Source organism: Equus quagga, chromosome 1, assembly GCF_021613505.1.
Source record: "Equus quagga isolate Etosha38 chromosome 1, UCLA_HA_Equagga_1.0, whole genome shotgun sequence".
Taxonomy (NCBI): Eukaryota; Metazoa; Chordata; class Mammalia; order Perissodactyla; family Equidae; genus Equus; species Equus quagga.
In genome coordinates, this window is record NC_060267.1 from 169,347,964 (window position 1) to 169,367,823 (window position 19,860).

At 46.1% G+C, this 19,860-nt stretch overlaps 1 protein-coding gene across 2 annotated transcripts in view; it reads left to right on the forward strand.

Annotated features, from left to right (window-relative positions):
* The window catches only part of EPHB1 (EPH receptor B1), a 423,264-nt gene that overhangs the window by 349,673 nt on the left and 53,731 nt on the right, over positions 1 to 19,860 (forward strand). For both annotated transcript variants that reach the window (XM_046646736.1, XM_046646744.1), the window contains exons 10-11: positions 6,151 to 6,273; positions 18,274 to 18,521. In XM_046646736.1, the coding sequence (XP_046502692.1) occupies positions 6,151 to 6,273; positions 18,274 to 18,521 (371 nt within the window). The remainder of the gene's footprint in view (positions 1 to 6,150; positions 6,274 to 18,273; positions 18,522 to 19,860) is intronic.

Sequence of the window (19,860 nt, forward strand, 5' to 3'; positions counted from 1 at the left end):
ATGGTGAAACCATCTTTTTCCACCAGGTGGAAGGAAGATCCTCCTCAGATCTTTTCCATTCAGTCTCGCTGCCCACCCTGGGTCTCCCCACTTGGATTCCTCCCCAAGCTCTGGCTGGGCACCGTTACCTCTGCTCTTTCACGGAAGGAGACAGCCCCTCCTTGTCTTGGTCTTGGCCCTCAGAAGCAGACAGAGCAAACTGCTTCTAGTGCCCATCAACCTTGCCCAGTGGGTTTACTCCAAAAAACTGCCCAGCTTCAACCTTTCACATCAACAGCTTCAACCACCGCCCTTGTGCCTCTCATGTCTGCAATTCCAGATCCCATCTTCCAGCTCTGTTTCCATTCTCAGTCTTCTGACTGACTTCTACGCACTTGCATATTTTGTCTGTGCTGCATTCCAAGTCTAAACCATGTGTGCAAACTTTCCTAAAAATAAGGTTTCTTTCCCGGAGTCCATTACCTGGTGAATAGCACCACTTGATTCTAGAAGTCTTGGCGTTGATTTGGATTCTCCTTGACCTTCTTTAATTCTCTGTCTTTAATTGCTCACCAAGTGCCATCAATTCTTCCTTTGAAATTTATGTCGCCCCTTCTGCTGTCCTCATTGCAGCACTCACGTTGAAAACTCTGCTATCTTACACCTTAATTATTGCAACAACCTCATAGCTGTTTTCTCAGCCCCCAGCCCCTGCCCCACAACAATGCATGTGAATGCTGCAGCCTGACAGCAAAATGAACTCCCTGATGCTTGCTCTCAGTACATCCCTTCCCTGCTGATGGAACGGTTGTCAGCTCTGTGTGTCCGATGGCATCAATTGAGAGTCAAGGCCCTCCCATGCTAGTGCATCAGTGCTGTTCCATCTCAGACACCCCCCACCCCCCGTCCCCACCAACTTCTCTCCACATTCAAGCTGGTCTTACTCTCCTCACTCATGCAGTGGACCTCTCTCTGAGCTGCTCCTCATGACACTCTGAGCTTCTCCCTCTCCAGTGCAGGACCATATCACTTGTCCTTCTAGGATTCTGACGAAGACTGGCATCCATAGCCCTCTGCTTCTCTGGTTTCTGCAGCACTTACAGCTTGTTTCCAGGTGTGGGCTCCTGATTCCAGGCTCTCCAGCACCGTACCCCAGTTATTTCATGTCTCAATCGCCTGAAGAACTTCATGAGCTTTGTTCTTCCTGTAGCTCCTACAGTCACTTGCACAGTGCACTGGTCAGATGTCTAGTGAGCTTTGAGAAAAATGAGGAGTGATCAGTGTACTGAGGCAGAGTATTGGACGAAGTCCCTTCCAGGAACTGGACTTTATGTGTAGATCCCTAAACATCTTCTGTCTTGTGCTTAGATACCTGGACCAAATATAGGTGAGTCATAAAGATGACAAAGCCTGCTTTGGATCCAGAATGAGGAGCAGGGAAGCACAATTCACCCTTTTCCATGGCTCCATCAGACTTGCTGAGACACAAGATATCGGTGACTGAAGACAACCTCATACACTACCTTTGTGGAACCCTGCTGTGGGATTCTAGGAATCCTTCACCAGCAGGAAGACATCAGCTCTTCTGGCACCCCTGAAGCCTACTGGGCAGCCGTGCCCTCCATGGACCCACAAGATGCCCATGGTTCTGATCTTGTACTTTCTGAATGCACAGGACCTCCTTCAGTCTTCTCCTTCGGCTTTTAACCCCCAGATACCCCCTACTGTATAGAACTGCCATTTGTCAGCCTACTTCTCCTCTGTCCTGACATCCTGGCACTTGTAAATGGGCCTGGCTAACTTTTTTAGATACACCCCACACATCTGCTGGAAATGCCAGAATTTATCCCGACCTCTTCCCTTTTGAGAGCATCCTGATCTGATGTGGGGTCTCTGGGGATGTCCAGGAATTTCTTCTGCTTCAAGGACTACTCCATGCCATGCAAGAAAGTTCTGGATAGTGGCTAAGTCATTTCTCCCCAAACCTAATATATTTAAAGCCTTGGTTCATGTTTAAGGTTTGGCAAATCTCCTGGGACTGTGGTCCTTTAAAGCTTTAAGCAGTCCAGGCTGTGATGCCAGCCACAGCATAAATGGGTTTAGGTCAAAGAACAAACATATCTGCAAATTAGATCTTTATAATAGAAATTTGTAAACCAGAAGATCATAAAATTGAAGATTTTTTTCCTGTCTCAGGGTACTGGCAATTAGTTTAGGTCCATACATACCGCTTAAAAGTATGTAACCTATGTTAAAAATAATCAGAAACTGTAAAATACTAGAAATATATGATATTAATAATAATGTGAAGCACTGTACAGAGCATTATAAAATGCCAGACATTATAGAGCTGTATTACATCTGATATTATTATTACTGCCACTAATAATATTTCTCCAACACTCATAATCTGAGAACATTTCCTGAGCCCTGTCTCCAAATGTTTGGCTGTGCCTGACTCCGCAGCTGACTTGAATTCCTTGTTCACTGTCTGGTGATTCATTGCACTAAATACCATTTTCCTGATAATTAAAAACTGCTCACTGGCAAGTGGGAGCAGGAACAGGCTGATGCAGGATTTATGCAGAAACACAAAATGAGCCAAAAGACAAATGACCTGTTCTACCTAGCTAAAGGCATTTTTTTCCCATCATCTTCTGGGACTTGAGAAAGGCTGGCTGTAGTGCCGAGAGAGGTCTGGAGAGATGTGTCATTCCGAGATGGGGTGGATGCAGGGGGAGCCATTATGTGCACGTGCTCGGCCAAATCACTCTTCTGATTTAGGATGTGTGATTCCTGACCCCACCAGAAGAGTTAGGCCAGGGCTGTCCTAGGTCAGTGCTAACAGACCCATGTCAGAGGAAAAGCACTGGGTTTGAGTCATTTATTAGACTCGATTTCACTTTCCCTTCCTTAACGTAACAATGGTTCCTCAGTTTCAGGTACAGATGCAGGGCATTCTAAATTGACATTGCATCACACTCCTAGGCTCCACATAGCCTCCCCGGCTTCTTGTGAAAGGCCTCAGTGACAACTAAAGCCCCTGGCCCCAGAACAGGAGCCATGACATTGCACGTGTGCACACTCACACACTCATACACACACGCTTCTAAATTCTACAAGCCAGCAAAGTAGCAAACCTCTCTTTGTGAGTAAACTGCACCTGTCGTTGAAGTGTGAACTTTCTCCCATTTAGGTGCACTCAGTTGCACATTACGACCTAAAAGAATCCTGGCACCATCAAGAGATGAGCCATTCTCTTCTGGGAATAGCTCCTTCCCTGAACTGATTGGGGCCAATATCTGTAAAGCTCATTATCTCGGAATCCTTTCTCATTCATCCTTATATATGTCTTCACTTGCAAACCATTCATTACAGCACATTCTAGATTGTTTAATTAGTTTCCATGGAAGAGTTCCTGTGGGACAGCTCAGCATACATTGTTTAAAAGCCTTTGATCTAAGAATAACAAAGTGGTTATTTTTAAAGTAACTAATATAACCCTAACTGGCTTACACTCCCTACTACTCACCGCACGTGGCGTCCTCTTCCTACCTCACCGAACACCTCCTAGAGCAGTTTGCTGGTGATAATCATGAGTATATCAGGTCGTGAGCCGTCTCTGCACATCAGGCACTGTGCTAGGCATGTCACTGGCAATATGTTATTTACTATCACAACCACCCTGGGAGGGAGGGGCTATCTTCTCCGCTGGCAGGGGAGAAAATTGGTATGAGAGATGTGTGTGGACTTGCTGCATTATGCTGGGTTAGGGAGAAGCTTTGGGATTCTGACCTCACCTCTGGGCCCCAGCATCTGGGCTCTCAACCTCTTCTCATTTCAGCACAGAATTTGGGAAAAGTCACAGGTTGTTGACTCTGACCTGCTGTCTTTTTTGCATTTTGAGTGGATCCGTGGTCACCTCATCTCCTGCCCCCTCCCTTCCGGTGCACACTGGCCAGCTTCTACCTGCAGCATCTGTGTTTCTTCCCCTAAATGCTCCCTCTGGCTGTGGAGCCTCCTGCCCACCTGCGCAGCAGGCCAAACAGCCCCCACCCAATGACTGATGGGGAACATGTGGTAACACCACTGCTCCCTGCTGCCCAAGGTGGTTACCTACACCAGCTCCTAGAGCTTCCACGGGGAGCTCGAGCCTGCTTCAGTTACCCACGGTGGTAAGGGGCTTGCGAGCACACATTTTATAGGCTGCCTTCCTTCCTCACTCGCCTACAGGTACTTCTTGGGATCACCTCCCAGATCAGCTACTTGCTTTCAAAACCTTGTCTCAAGGGTTGCTGCTGGGAAAAGCCAAGGTGAGACTGCGTGGAGATGCTGATCTGGCTTCATTACACACTTTCAGTCTGGTTTCAACTGTTCTTGCTCTTTGCTTGTTCTCCATACCAAATGAGGAAGAGATGACCCCCGCATCTCTATTTTACCCTTTGTCCACTGTTATTAAAGTAGAAACTCTCTCTCCGCTTTCTCTGTCTCTTTCTCCCTCCCTCTCTCTCTCTCTCTCTCTCTCTCTCACTCTTACTCTCTCTCTCTCTCTCTCTCTCTCTCCATACCCCAGGGATCAGAACATTCTTTAGAAAGGTGAAGATTTCTATTTGCTTTGTCCAAGTCTCAGTCAGCAGATTCCAAAGTCAATGCTGTCATCCTCAAGTTTCCGAGGAGCATTCCAGGAGGGCATTGGCCATCCTAGAGCAGCCCGTCTAGCGTGCTAGGAGGGATTTCAATTAATGACTGGGAATAACTCATCTATCAGAAAAAAGCAGTTCTTCTGGGCAGGGCACCTGGCTTTCTTTGGCTTTAAGAAAATATCCCCCTTCAATTCTCTGCTGTATCTTCCTTCTCCCGATGGATTGTACTCGGGCACTCCAATCCTTGCCTGAATGGGTGACCAAGGCAACACTAATTTGGGAGAGCTGTGGAGCCACCAGAGATTTTTGGATGAAAAATGTCAAAACTAGACCATGTGTGAAGGACTGGGAGTCACCAGAGAAAAAGCCACAGTGGAGGGGGATGACCCAGCACTGAGAAGGTGGAGCTCAGGAACCTGAGGTCCAGCCTCAGCCTTGGGCCCCCTGGGCGCTCAGCACCCATGCTTTCCTAAACCTGACTGCCCTGCTGACCTGACTCTTCCATAACAGGCAGCAGCAGCAGGCAGGGAAAACTCCTTCTCTTCACAAAGATATGATGCTAGCCTGTGTTGTTTAGCTTTTGAAGACCTCACCCGGCCACCACACCACCACCATGCAAACGATGTCTATACGCTGCCTAATGACACATCAAACGTTGAAAAATTACGTTATAAACAAATCCATTTGTTTCTTGGATTCCATTTCCTTTCTTGTCCCCCCTCCTCCACTTTTCGACTGTATTTTTTCTGCAATGACAATTCTCTATTTTGTCCCCATGCGCACCTATTTATCTTGCCACTGTAAACATCAGTGACAAAGTCTATGTTCCTGTATGTATTTTTCACACACCATTTTGTTCGTTTTTCATACTTGAGCGTGTCTGAAGGCAAGGGGGTTCAATTACCATTTTTCTTTCATCCCACCACATTTTTTTTCTATGTAGACTTTGCTCTTTTCTTTATCAGTGTTTTCTAAGCTTTTCTCTTCACGTTTTCTCTTCTGGTATACCGTCTTGGCACTTCCATCTTGAGGTTTTGCTAATAGCAATTTCTGTTTTGTTTTAATCCATCCTCATCCCTCGTCCAGCCCTGGACACAGCTGTCAGTTATAACCTTAACGGTGGCCTCCACTCAGGAAAGTTGTCAAGTTGATAAATATTGATATCTGCCCTACCATTGCACCACCACTTTTCTGCTAATGCATTTGGTTGGCATCAATCAGCTTCTTTGCCTTCTGTGAGCGCCCGGTGTGGGAACTGGTCCCGATCTGTCACTTATAAGTAATCTGCTCCACATTTCATCAAGAGCTCAAAGAGAAGAAAATATGGAGGAGAAGTAGAGGACAGAGCACTAGGCTAGCATGGCCCAGAGGGAAGAGAATTAGGGAGACCCTGCAAGGAAAAGAGAGGCAGCCTGGTGTGTAGGAGAGACCCTCCCAGCCATACCCTTACTGCTGGGAACAGCGGCCAGTGCTTAATGACCATTGTGTCCTCTTTGGGATGTTAACCCTGCTTATCTCCTCCAATAAGGCTCCCCAGGGATGAAGATCTACATTGACCCCTTCACTTATGAGGACCCGAATGAAGCTGTCCGGGAGTTTGCCAAGGAGATTGATGTATCTTTTGTGAAAATCGAAGAGGTCATCGGAGCAGGTATGGCTCTCCCCTCCCCTCATTTCTGTTCTCTTGGTGTCCAGACATCTTCTTCCCACCACTCTAGGTGTTCTCTACCAGCCTTCTCCCCAGATGAGTCTGAACCATCTACAATATGTGTCTAGGGATCTTTTGGGGACTTTGATCACGGTGGCCAAGCAGAGAAGTCAGCTGTAGTTTTAAAAGATTCAGAAATAGCTCTGGAAATGGACCAAATGCAGATAAGGAGATAGATGTAGGATGCTCAATTGAGAAGACTTTGAAAGAAATGTAAATTTTTAGAAGCTGACTTAGTATCTCACTCACTGACAATGATATCTCCATGGCTTTGAGCCAAGATTTCTTCTCATACTTTCAGTTCTGCTTTTCCTACATACATGCATTTGGACGTAGACATGAGGAATTGAAGAGGGACCACTGTTTCCAGAAGAAAACTCACCCATAGCCATATTTTCTACAAAAGATCTATGATATGGGTGGTAATACAAGACAAATTTCACTCCCAAGGAACTTGTGTGCGCTCACCCATCTTACTGCTTTGGAATAGAAACCCAGCCCAGCAGAGAACTAAATGTCTGAGATACTCTCAGGAAATCCTACCTAAAGACTAATCTAGGATTTTCATCTTTCTTTAATGGATTGGTAGTTGAAGCAATTTGGCAATAGACCCAGCCTTATTAATGTGAGTAAAATGTCCCAAAATATCAATACTTCGTAAGTAATCTCTTTACTATCTCCTCTGTTGCCTCCTTTGAATCTTCTTAAAAGCTGCATTTGTTGTGTCCTCTTTTCTACTTTTATTTTCTTCTACACAATATTTTGTCTTTCTTCCTCTTCAATTCTTATTAGCCATTGTTCAAGCTCTCTTCATTTGTATGCTGTAGTCTTCTTTTTTAGCTCCTGTGTCTAGAAGTGCTTTATTTGTATCAATATTTGGAGAGCCATGGAGTTGCCTTTTCCAATAGTGTTTTAACTCAATAAAATATGTTTAGTTAAAGTCTTACAGACAGCCACTTCATATATTATTTTTAGGGGGAAGTCATTGTCCTTCCATTCACTGCCTTTCTTAATGCACTGAGGGGTCAAAAAGCCATTTGTGAAATTGGAAGTCACATTTGAAAGCTTGATCCATTAGGCCACCATTTTCATGCTCTGTTTTCCCTCTTAAAGAGCTCTAACCTCATGGTATCTCTGTGGTGGGTGCTGGGACTCTCCCTATAAGGACACAGCACTCTCCTCTCGCCAGCCCCTCAGGAGTTCCAGCCGGCTGACCAAAATCTGATCCACATCAGTCTATACATATTTCCCATTGACTTTCATTAGATATGTTACTGAACCACGACTTTACTTCTGTGCAGATAATTTTCTCTTCCTTGTTAGATGCTGACATATTTAAGCATCATGCCTTGGAAGGCTGGGTACCAGATAAATTGGATTACCCTTAGGGGCTCAGATTTCTCCAGCAAACTTGAAAGGGTGTTGGGGAGGTGGGCTTTCAGTCCTGCACCCTGTTTCTCCACATTATTAATTGTTGTTATGTCATGTGGTAATGGTACTAGTGATTTTAATGTTGTTATTTACGTCATGTACTTAGAGCAATGTGTTCTGACCTGCATTTCATCCCAGAGAGCACACAGCAGCCCCGTTCTGCCTTTGTCAGGGGAGGAGTAAAGAGCCTTCTCATTTTATGACCCTGCTGGGGAGTTATGATTTGGGGTGAGCTCATCAACTGCTGGATGCCTGTAAAGGGACAATTGATGGCCCTGCTCCATCCTTCACCTTCATTTTTGTGTAGCCTTTGCTGATGCTGCCGTGTTTGTGCATTCTGCTCAGAGAAGGCGTAGTCTTCTCCGGGCTCCCATGGTACTGGGAGAGATTGATACATGTAGCAGTTTATAAGACTCCCAGCAGCATGGGATAAAGACCTCTGCCCAGTTGCTGCTGACCATCCTCTACCAAACACCCATCTCTTCGCGATTCAGAAATCCCAGAGCTAATCCCTGTGGATGCGGATTCACTAAGTGTAACTTGATGCAATTTTAACAGGAGACACTCTGGGCTGGAATCAATCTCTCTCCATTCTCCAGTTCTTTTTCTCCTCTGTCACCACTCTTGCTTCTCCCTCACTGAGACTGATTTCATTTTGTGCTAAAAGAGCAGATGTGAAGGTCGAGTTTAAGAAAAAAAAAAAGGAATTTTCTAAGGTAAGATTTATATAGTGTAGTTCAGTATTTCTCTTAGCCACCTGGCAGATTTGGAGCAGGGGGCAAAAGTTGGGTTGAAAAATGGTAATAAAACATGAAAAGAAGAATCAAAAGTCATTTATCCCTCCTTCATTTGTGTTTTCCTTCCTTCCTTCCCTCAACAAGCTCTTATTGGGTACTTCTTGACTGCCGGATGTGGAGTTCCAGAGAGGAACAAACAGCTCTCCCCCTCACAGGTCTGACAGTCTTAGTGTGAAACGGGCCAGTAACTGTTCACGATCTTATATCATCCACAACACCGTGGGCCAACACAGAGCAGTGTCCAGCTCCTTGTTCTCTTGACAAAGGAGATAACCTGTGGCCTGAGCTTTCAAGGATGAAAACTAGTAGAAAAAGTATATTTTGGGCAAACTCATTAGAGAATGAGACAGTAGAGGAAAACTAGATGATTTGAGGAGGAAAATTAATATAACCTTCCAGCAGTGGTGTGCTGGAGCCAGCTGGCACTAGCTCGCAAGAGCCAATTGTGTGCATCTCTTTCCAGCCCCATGTTCAGTGACGTCATGTTGATAGCTTGACGTCAACCATGGGAGGAGGATTTACACCATGGGAACCGACTAATGTTACAAATAACAGATATTTGTTTCTTTGTTTTCTGGAGAGCTGGTAGTTGAACACTTACCAGCACACCCCAGGCTTCCAGAAGGTGCACGGTTATTTCATAGAGGTGGCAGAGGAATAGGCAGTGGAACCTGTGCCTTCTGGGTCTGGAGCCAGAGGACAGGGCTGTGTTTGTTGCAGGAGGGATTAAGTTGAGGCTTCAAGAAGAGCCTCATTAATTAAACATTGAATTTGTGCCTGTTACTGGGGTAGATGCTGGAAAATGCACTTAATGCCTAACAATCCCTGCCCTGCAGGGGTTATTGTGTAACACAGACACAATGCCACTCTGTGAGAGTGGGTAGGTGATTTAGAGCTAAGACAGGAGCCCGAGGAACACATAGGCCCAGAGATAGAGGAGAGGACTGATGGCAGGGAGAACCCAGAGAAGAGGGACCTGGGGGGACCCTGAGGATATGCAGGCATTGGATGTGTTGACACTGTGCGGTATATCCTGAGAACAAGGAAGAGAGAGGCTGCTGGGGAGGAGTTTCCTGAGGGTATCGAGCATTCAGTCTAAAGAATCATTCTGAGGCCTAGAGACCCAGAGGCTGTGGTGCGGATTTATCCCCACAGAAATGGTGAGCTCCTGTTGGTTTCTAAGCAGGGGGGTGCTAGGAATGAGGTTCTGGGGAGACGAATCTGATAAACGGTGTGTTTTGATTGGACTGGAAGGGGGTGATGGAAAAGGATGGGTAAGACCTCAGAGGCATGGAGACCAGTTATGGGGCTTTGCCTGGAAACGTGGAGAAGGTTTGAGATGGCTGATGCTGGGATCATGGGTGGTAAGGAAGGCTGCACTGAAGTAACTAAACTGATCTAAACCAGAATGTATACAAATATGGTGACTGGAGCGACTTGGGGGCTTGGTGCCCGGAGTTGATGGGGAGACATGGCACGGAGGCTGTGGGCAGAAAAGAGGTGCATCAGGTTAAAACCATGAAGGGAGAAGAAGGCTGCCTGGCCCCCAGGGTGTGGGCAGTGGAGGTTATGCATGTGAGTGAAGGCCAGGAGAGTAAAATCTAGAAACTGTAAGGTTGAAGAATTGTATCAACTGCCAACATTTCTTCTAAAGTTGTTGAGGATGTTGAACAAAGGAAGAAAAAATAATAACTGTGAGCTGGGTGTGATACCATCCAAGAAGACTGAGTTATAATTAACTCATTAATCATTACGTAATTATGTTTTTAGCGCCTTTCATCATCAGGCTCAAAGTTCCATGGGAGCGAGGGAAACTAAGTGTTTTTGTTAGTCCCGTGCCTAGCCTGGTGTGTGGCACTCAGGTGCTCAATTAAGTGTTTTTTGCATAAGGTTGAATGAAAGTAGAGGCTTGGGGTAAAAACATAACAGGGATAAAAATTCGGAGAACTGGGTAGAGTTTGGGAGGATGGAGAGAGACTAGAGAGGTGGAGTAAGACCATGAGTTCAGTGATCTGAAAGTGGCCCAGGGGAAGGCAGGAAGGCTGACCCTCCGTCTTCTCCCTGTGGATGATGGGAATAACTGAAATCTCTTTAGAGACGGCAACCAGCCATCTGGCGTCTTTGGAGAATATCAGCTCTTTGTAACCGTGAGTCTGACTAATAGGAGTCATCTCGCAGATCAAGTCCAAGGCATTGACTAATTCTGATCAGTGTGATCAGTAGACTCACCCAGAGCAGGAACCAGGGCTGCCATGTATGATCAGGCCTTAGAATATGAACGGCACTCCTGGGTTGTGCAGTGTGTAACCTATGTAATTGCATGCAGCAGCCCTGAGCATGACTGTCAAGTGCATGAAAATGTAGGTAGAGGTGTCACCAGCAGGTGTCATCTAGGGGAAGACACGCCAATTGTATTTTGTTTAATAAGTACATCCTCCTCTGACTCCATCGTCTGCCGATTCCGCATTTCCGCGGATGGCTTATTGTGAGGGATAAGGTGTCTTACAGTGAGAGGGCTGGCTGAGGAGCTGTGTGATGAGCACGGACGGGAAGGGGGCCAGCATTTCTCTCTTTGAAGAAGAGGATGAGTTTCTTGGAGATAATTTGGTAGAAAGGCCACCTGCCAACCTGATTCTCCTGGGCTCATTTGGAGTGGAAGTGGGCAGCATGAGGGTAGCCTCAGACCGGGTAGCAATCACAGCAGATGACTGGAGTTCCTAGAACAGGAAATCAAATAGATGTCTTTAGTTATTATAATTAAAATAGTTGGCATGCACTGAACACTCACCATGTACATACTTTACGAGCGTTGTCTCATTTAACCCTCATAAGAGGCCTGTGAGTTAGAGTTTGTGTGCGTGCGAGTGTGTGTGTGTGTGTGTATTTAAACTGGTGAAGAAATCAACTTTCAGAGGAGAGCTTGCCAAAGGTTGTACTGTCAGTTGAGTTAATGGTAGAGCAAGAATTGAAACCCAGACATGGCTGATCTGGGTCTGGTGAATGTCACCCCCATACCACCTGCCACTTTGCTTCCTGTTCAGGAAAAGAGCAGCCAATATACAGGGACATTGCTTCTGATGGTAAACTCTATCTAGCAGTTTGGGATGCCCAGGCCTCCTTGCTGGAAATGATAATACTGCCCTAGAATTCAGGTTGCCCCATCTGGGGGTGCTGCAAGGACGTTTTGCGTTCCCTGGGGAGGGCATGTTCTTCCTAGAATACACTGGTCCCATCCTCTGGTCCTCTTCTTCTAGTATGATCAGTTATCTGCCTTAAGAATGACAAGGACGAGGACCAAGCTATTTAGCATTTTTAATTATATGTGCTTACTTACATTATGAAAATAATAAGGGATATATAGGTATGGAGTTGTCTAAGGACCACAAACAGCTACAAAGAAAGAGAAAACCAGTTTACTCTCACCATCTAGGTATTAGGTGTTGTGGACACCATGTCTGTTAAGCAGGTTCCATCTCGTTTGTCAACTCCAGGAGCCTGGTAATGGGTACCTGGGGAACTCTGCTGAGAAGGAGGAATAGCGTTGTGATCAGTTAGTAATGTCTGTCCTGGGTGCAGGGTCAGGAGATAGTGACACGCCTGCCACAGTTTCACTATCCCTGGTTTAGCCGTAACCTACTTATGTTACACAGGCGAGTGTGATAAAACTTACTGGAAACCGTACTTTAAAATCTAGTTAAATTTATTTTTTAAAAGTTTCTTTTCTGGTGGAAGCTTGAATTAGTAACTGGAAGCTCTGCTTTCCTTTTTTTTTCCCCTAAGGCAGTTTGTGACTTCAAAATGCTGCTAAAAAAAAAAGAGTGTAATTGTGTGTAGATCTGCTCTGCACATAGCCAACAGCTACAGCTTGAAATACCTGCTGGCAGGTTGGATGTTTCATTTTCAAAAATTGAGAATTCTTTCCTTCTGATTTTATATATCACAGTTGAGGCATTTAATGCTGCTGAACCATTTTTCTCTCTTCCTCGTTTTGTCAAGGAAGGTAGAAGAGAGGATCTGGCAAGGAGCTGAAACTTGTACAGAATAATTTCAGCAGCTGTCTGGGAGGACAGTCACAGGAACTGGCTAAATGACCCTCAGCTGACAGCCTTGAGGGCCTTGGTTCTCAAACTCCAGCCAGGCACCCGAATCACCTGGAGGTGTGTTAAAACCGAGGCTCCTGAGCTTCTGATAGGTCCAGGCGGGCCTCAAGAACCTGCATTTCAAACAAGTTCTGGGGTGATGCTGATGCTGTTGAGCAGACATCACACTTTGAGAACCACCACTGAGAGCCAGTGGCCACCAAACTTCCCTAAAGCTGGAGCTGGGTCCTAGCCAAGGGGAGGTTTTGCCGTAGGAGAGGCTCCAAGGTCAGCTGCAAAAGTGCTGCCAATCAAAGTCCAGCCAGACCAAAATTAGGCTGACTGCAGTCACAGTCAGTACGGGATCTTCATAGAAAGAATCAACCGCAGCCACTACCCCATGGTTTCTTGTAAGCAATCTATTTTAAAAATAATGTTAATGCTGCATGTGTTGAAGCTATTTTTTAGGTACTATGAATTTTTATTTAAAAAAATGGAAAACATATGGGCATGATTTGGAGCTCATATAAAAGGAAGCTCTTTAGTGTTTAGATCACAGCAAATCAAAGCACCACAGACATCAAGTTCTGGCTCTAATTACAGAAAAGATGTCAAAAAAGCAAAAATAGTTTCTTGAGAATAGTGTATGAGCCTGAAGTTAAAGATCACAGGTGACAGCAGTTCTTAGATCGTAAGCGACACGAGGCCTTGGTTTTCTACATATTGGTAATAACAGCCCATTGACTCCCACTCCCTCTGAGGCTGTGGAGGCGCTAGAGGGCCAGAGCCCCCAGACTTCAGCACCCTGGGCTCACCTGGGGACAACCCACCATGTGCAGATACGGCAGCATGACTCCCCCACTACCCCTGGCTGACATCCTGCTGTGGCTGGATCAACCTCCTTCAGGTCCCACTGGGCTGCAGAAACCTCCTTCCCCCATTTTCTCTTCCAGTGCCCATCCCTGTCCTCCCAACCAGGCCCCTCTCCGTGGCTTGTCTTCTTTAAACCACCACCCACATCTTTGTAGTTTACAAAGCACTTTCACATACACACCACACCTTGTTAGGAAGGCCCTCCGTCAATCATTTCTTTTGATTGTGTAGAGCTGGGAACGCTGAGGCTGGAGGAATGCCTCGCCCTGAGTGTGTGGTGGGGCTGGTGCAGACGTGAGCTGCTTCTTTTGCTCCCACCAGAGTTTCTCCCCACTGCACCAGGGCCACTAACTACAGGGTGGACCACAGCCTCTGAGAGAGGACTGTGGATTGAGTGACTTCCTCTGCAGTTGGGCTTTGAAAACCTCTGGGCTTGGAGAATATGAAGTCATTTCTTTGCCAGACAGGAAAGGGCGATTTTTACAGAATCACCCTTCTTTAAGCCGCTGCTTTCCAGTGATCGTGGAATAAATTTCTGAGAGCAGTAACACCGTTACCACCATAGTGACCCATTACAAAGACATCTCTCCCAACCTAAGGAGAGCCCTTTTCTTTTGACTTTATTTTTTTAGAGCAATTTTAGTTCACAGGAATGGTGAGCAGAAGGTACAGAGATTTTCCACGTACCCTCTGCTCCACACATGCAGTCGTACATTTGTTACAGCCGATGGGCCTACACTGACACATCATTATCACCCAAAGTGCACAGTGTACATTAGGGTTCCCTCTTGGTGTGGAACAGTCTGTGGGTTTGGACAAACATATAATGATGTGTACCCATCATTACAGTTTCATACAGAGTAGTTTCACTGCCCTAAAAATCCTCTCAGGAGAGCATGCTTTTTATTTTACAATTTTTAAAAACGATACAATGAGACCCTGCAGAGGATGTAATTTAAAACTAAAGCATTAGAAGCATTGCGCTTGAAGACCAATCGGCACAAAGACTAAACAATGAGATGACGTCTGTCAGTTAGGAAGGTAATGTGATCCACACCATCCTGTATAGCTAGAACTTTTCAAAGCCACACCTTCGTTTGTTTGTTCCTTCCTTCCTTCTTCTCTTCTTCCTCTTTGCTCACGTCTATAAAGCCATCACGGCGTCAGGCCCTGTGCGGGGACAGGCAGCCATATGCACTGCTTTCAAAAGAATTTGAAGGGGTGGGGATAAATTCCGGGGACTCCAAGGCCATTGGCAGCTCCCTAATCCATTTGAAATACGCTTGGGTGGTTTAGACCCGTGGTTCTCAGTCTTGCCTGCACATCGAACCACCTAGGCGGCCGGGCCTAGCTTCACGGGCCTGTGACCAGTACCGTGGGATGGGGCCCCATGCTCAGAAGGGCCCACACTTAGTTTAAATTCTACTGTCACAGTCTTGAAATTCTTAATCTTTGAACAAGGAGTCCTGAGTTTTCGTTTTGCACTAGACCCTGCAAATCATGTAGCTGATCCTGCAGGCAGCTTTCAAATGTGTCCGTGCCCAGGCTGCACCCAGACCCACGAATCAGAATTGCTGAAGGTGGGACCCAGGCCTGTGTACTTTGTAAAGCTCCTCAGCTGACTGAGTGGGCAACCAGCTTTGGGAACCACTGGTGTAGACAAGAAGCCCTCCACTGGGGTGTTTATGTGTGTGTTGTGGGGGACGTCAGATTCACCTGGAACACTTTCCAAACTCCACACACTGATGTGTAGAAACTGATGAGTATTCTGATTCACAAATATTCTCATCCCACCTCACTCCCAGGCAGGAACTTTCGATGAATATAACATCTGTCTCTGAGACAGTCTCACTTCATTTGCTGTTCGCTGGCTGCTGAGTTGCTGTGACGGTAACTGCATATGAACTGCTGGGACCTGCACAGTTGGGGCACGGTGGTGCCTGGATTGTGACTTCCTATCCATACAGCTGTGATCCCTGTGACACTGCAAACTGCGCACACCTATGGAGAGGTGGTGTGGCAGGAAAAGGGATGGGCGTGGACCACAACCCTGGCCCTGCCTCACAGCTGTGGGGTGTGGGCATGTTTTCTTCATGCCTCAGTTTCCTTATTAGTAAAATGAGCATAATAATACCCATGAAGGTCATGAAGCTCATGAAGGTGCTGTGAGGATTAGTGAGCTAAGACATGCAAGGGACCCAGCACTGTGCCTGGCACGCAGCGGGTGCTCAGTAAATATTGGTGTCCTATCTCCTCCAAGAAGAAATATTAGCATACCTTTCCCCTCAGTTCTCAACTGAATCTTCGCTAAGAGAAACAGAACTCATTATCGTGTCAACAAAGAAGGAGTACTAACCAATATTCTCCAATTAGTATACTTATCAAATATGCAATTTGTATTCACTGAGCTCCTGGTTATTGAATACTTACTAGGTCAAAGTGTCAGAGGGATGGATTCCATATGTGTACAGATATACACATACACGCATGTCTTCATGGATATAGACATACACATGTGTATATTTACACGCATATATTTATACACATACATACATATACATATACACACATGTATGGCAGAACCCTATTGTTCACTACTTTTCTTTAAATCTCACTCATTTGAACTACAAAAGTAATGCTTGTTGTAACAATTCAAACAATGTGAAAGTAACTTAGTTTACTATCCTGTCCTTCCCCCTCCTACTCCCACCCTTCTAGTATAACCATTTTTTAAAATAATTTGAAGTTAAAAATAAATCTGATATGGATTTTTCCATCTTTTTCTTTTGCACACACACCCCTCCCCCTCCCCACATGGACACGTGCTACATATCACATTCTGTAACTTGCTTTTCTTGTCTTCTTCATTTGACAATAAGCGGACATCTTTTGAAATCAGTCCGCATCACTCACTTGTTAGTCCTCAACAGCTCGTGGCATTCTGCAGGATGGCTGAGCTGTTTCCAGCCGTTCCCTGGTTATGGTCATACAGTGTTTGGCTGTAGAAGAAGATGCTGCATTAAACAGAGATTTATACAAATTTAAATACTTCTACTTCTAAATCTTTTGGATAGAGCAGAGAGAGAGTCTCCAGCAATATATAACCTAAGAGTGGGCAAAGTGAGAGTCAAACAGATAATAAGAAATATGCTTCTCCAACTTTTACGGGCCTGCCCACGAGGTACCAGTCATCGCAGTGGGGTGCACAAGCTACAAACGTGCATGAGACTCAGTGTGACCTCGAGGGGTTCACCAAAGCAGCATGTGATTCAATGTCAGAGCCAATGTTACACATGATATATGTCAGCATTGTAAGGTCCGTGTTGAAATCTTCCCAGTGGTGCTTGAGCCAACCTCCGCTCCAGCCCTAGATTCTGACAAGTTCTGTTGACTCTGGAGCAGTTTTGCATGAAAAGGCCTTTCATGTAGCTTCCTCCCAACCTTTTTTGCAGCAGAAAACACAAGGGGCTCCCAACCAAATCACAGAGGAGATGTTAACCTGCTTTTTTAATATGGCCAGTAATTTATCTGATTGCTCAGTTTGCTCCATCATTTTCTTCCAGAAGCTGAAAGTGAAAAAGAAAGTTTTCCCAGCAGAAAGCCATGTTTCTCCTGAAGGCCTGAGCCTTTGTCACCCATTTCAGTGATGCACTTACAAGGAGATGCTAAACTGTTTCACATGAAAGAATTGGAAGTTACAAAACCAAGTTAAATCATAAAATAACTTGAAAGCACATTTAACAGGATTCAACAGTGTTTTTTAAGCAGCTATGAAATAGTGTTGCCAGAATTGTTTTTACTCCTGGTGAGTTTACTGCAGAAATGTTTAAATGCTATGGCACCCTTGGAGGTGTGCCCACAGCTCATGTTTGCTTAGAAAAACCGCTCGCTGTTCAGCTGCCAAGAGTGCAGGTAGCTGCCACCCTCCAGCTGCGGCGCCTTCGGAATCTGCCTCAGCTTTCCCGCAGAGCCCCAGCTCTTCCTGGCAGCCCCAGCCAGTGACTGAGCATGCGGGATGCTAGGGCCTGGGCCTTTCTGGAATGGACACTCTTTACTCTAGAGCTCTCTGTTGAGTTGATGAGACTGTCAGGTCTACATCAGCCAGGTCTGCTTTGCAATGTGGGCCTCTCATTGCCTGTTCCCGTTTCCTCCTTTCTTTTCATAATGGCAGGTCTGCATCGTAATGTGGGACTCTGGCCAGTCCTGCTTCCTCCCGCCTTTATCCTGCACAGCATCTGCTAACTTCCCTGTCTAACTTCTCAGTGTCTGCTTTCTGGGGGACCCAATAGACACAAACGCTTTCAGGGCAATGTAGGAACATAAACGCTATACATCTCATTCAGAGGACTCAAGTACCTGAACATGTCCCCTAGCCCCTGGACATTCTTGCGCCAGGCTCTGCTAAAAACAAATTATGATTCTGCCAAAGTGAAACTGACCATTTCATTTCAATTATTCAGCTGGGACACAAATGAAAAACCAAACTTGGGGAAAAACAAGCTCATATATATTGTGAAATTCCACTTTAGTCGCTCGAGCTCTTTCTAAGAACTGAGGTAAGGAACATGTTTTAGTATTCCTTCTGTGTTTGCCGTGAACTGATTAGAGCTGAGACATCATAGTTACAATGAGACAACACTGTTTCCATTTCTGCCACTTTAATCACAATTCTACATTGAGCACCATTGTTCTTGATCAGCTGCCTCCCCTTATGGCACCACAGACTGAGAAGGAAGAAGGTAATAATTGCATTCTTGTTGCAGGAGAGTTTGGAGAGGTGTACAAGGGGCGTCTGAAACTTCCAGGCAAGAGGGAAATCTATGTGGCCATCAAGACGCTGAAGGCCGGGTACTCAGAGAAGCAGCGTCGGGACTTTCTGAGTGAGGCGAGCATCATGGGCCAGTTCGACCATCCCAACATCATTCGTCTGGAGGGCGTGGTCACCAAGAGTCGACCAGTCATGATCATCACAGAATTCATGGAGAATGGCGCTCTGGATTCTTTCCTCAGGGTAAGAACAGCTCAGGGGCATGGATGGTGTGAGCCCTGGTGGACGCTGGGGAACAATGGCTGGGGAGAAGTGTCTATGTGAGGCTAACTGGCCATTCAGGAATGGCCCAGTGAAATGTGAGTGGGGACTGGAGATGTTAGCAAGGTTAAGAGATTTGTTGCTAAAAGGAAAGGATAAAGCAAAGCTTGAGGAACACTCAGTAGGAGGATGGCATGGAGTGGGGCCTTGATCAATACTTGTTGGATGAACAAGAATGATAGGGGAGGGCAAAGAATGACCATCGGTATCTGCATGAATCACTGAGATCGCGCACACTCCAGTGGCCATCTCTGCCTTTTCCCCGGCACAGCCGCCCTCCCAGCCAGCTCTCTTCATTGCAGCTCACAGATAAAACAGGTTGTCCTTTTTTGTTATCTGGGCCACATGCCCTCTGAGGAGGCACTTGTGGGCAGGAAAGGAGAAGACTGTGTCACAAGCGTCCACAAGTCTTTTCTGGGGTTGATGAAGAATTGTGACTCCCAACCAACCTGCAGCAGAGATGGGGGTACCTCAAGGCCTATAGCTGGGAGATCTGTAAAAGAGCGTTGTCAGAACATGTCCAATGGAGCCATAGTGGAACCACTTTCATTTCTATGCCCAGAAAAGGAGTGAGTGAGCATGGCCATGATGCTGACATCTGGGGAGTGGGAACTGACGGAGCACAGGCCAGGGTGCAAGGCCTGCATGGGACCAAAGGCACAGCTGGGGGCTGCTGGGAAGCCTGAGAGCAGAGGGTTCAGGGGGCAGCATCAAAGAGTGGGGCAGGGCCCTCAGAGCAAGGACTTCAGGGCAATACCAAGCAGCAGGCTACGCACATCACCAAAGCTGCCAAACGGTAGCTGTAGCTGCAGATCAAAGGACCATGTGTGTAGTCAGTCATTAAAACATTCACGGAGTGACTGCTCTGGGCACGCCCTGTGCTGGGTACTGGGCTTATAGAGATGAAAGCGAGATTGCTCTAATGCTGTGTAACAAATCACCTCAAGACTTTAGTGGCTTAGCACAACAACGGTTTGTCTTGCTCGTGAACCTGCAATTTGGGCAGGGCTCAGTGGGGACATCTCTGTTCCACGTGTTATCAGCTGGGGCAGCTCAAAGGCTGAGGCCTGGAATCATCTAAAGGCTTGTTTACTCATTTGTCTTATGACTGATGCTGAGTGTCAGCTGGCATCTCTCCATGTGGCCTGATGGGGCTTCCTCACAGAAAGCTGCCCCAAGAACAAGCACCCTAAGAAGAAAAGTCGGAAGCTGTATCAGTTTTATAACCTAGCCTGAAAAGCCACACAGCATCCTTCAACCA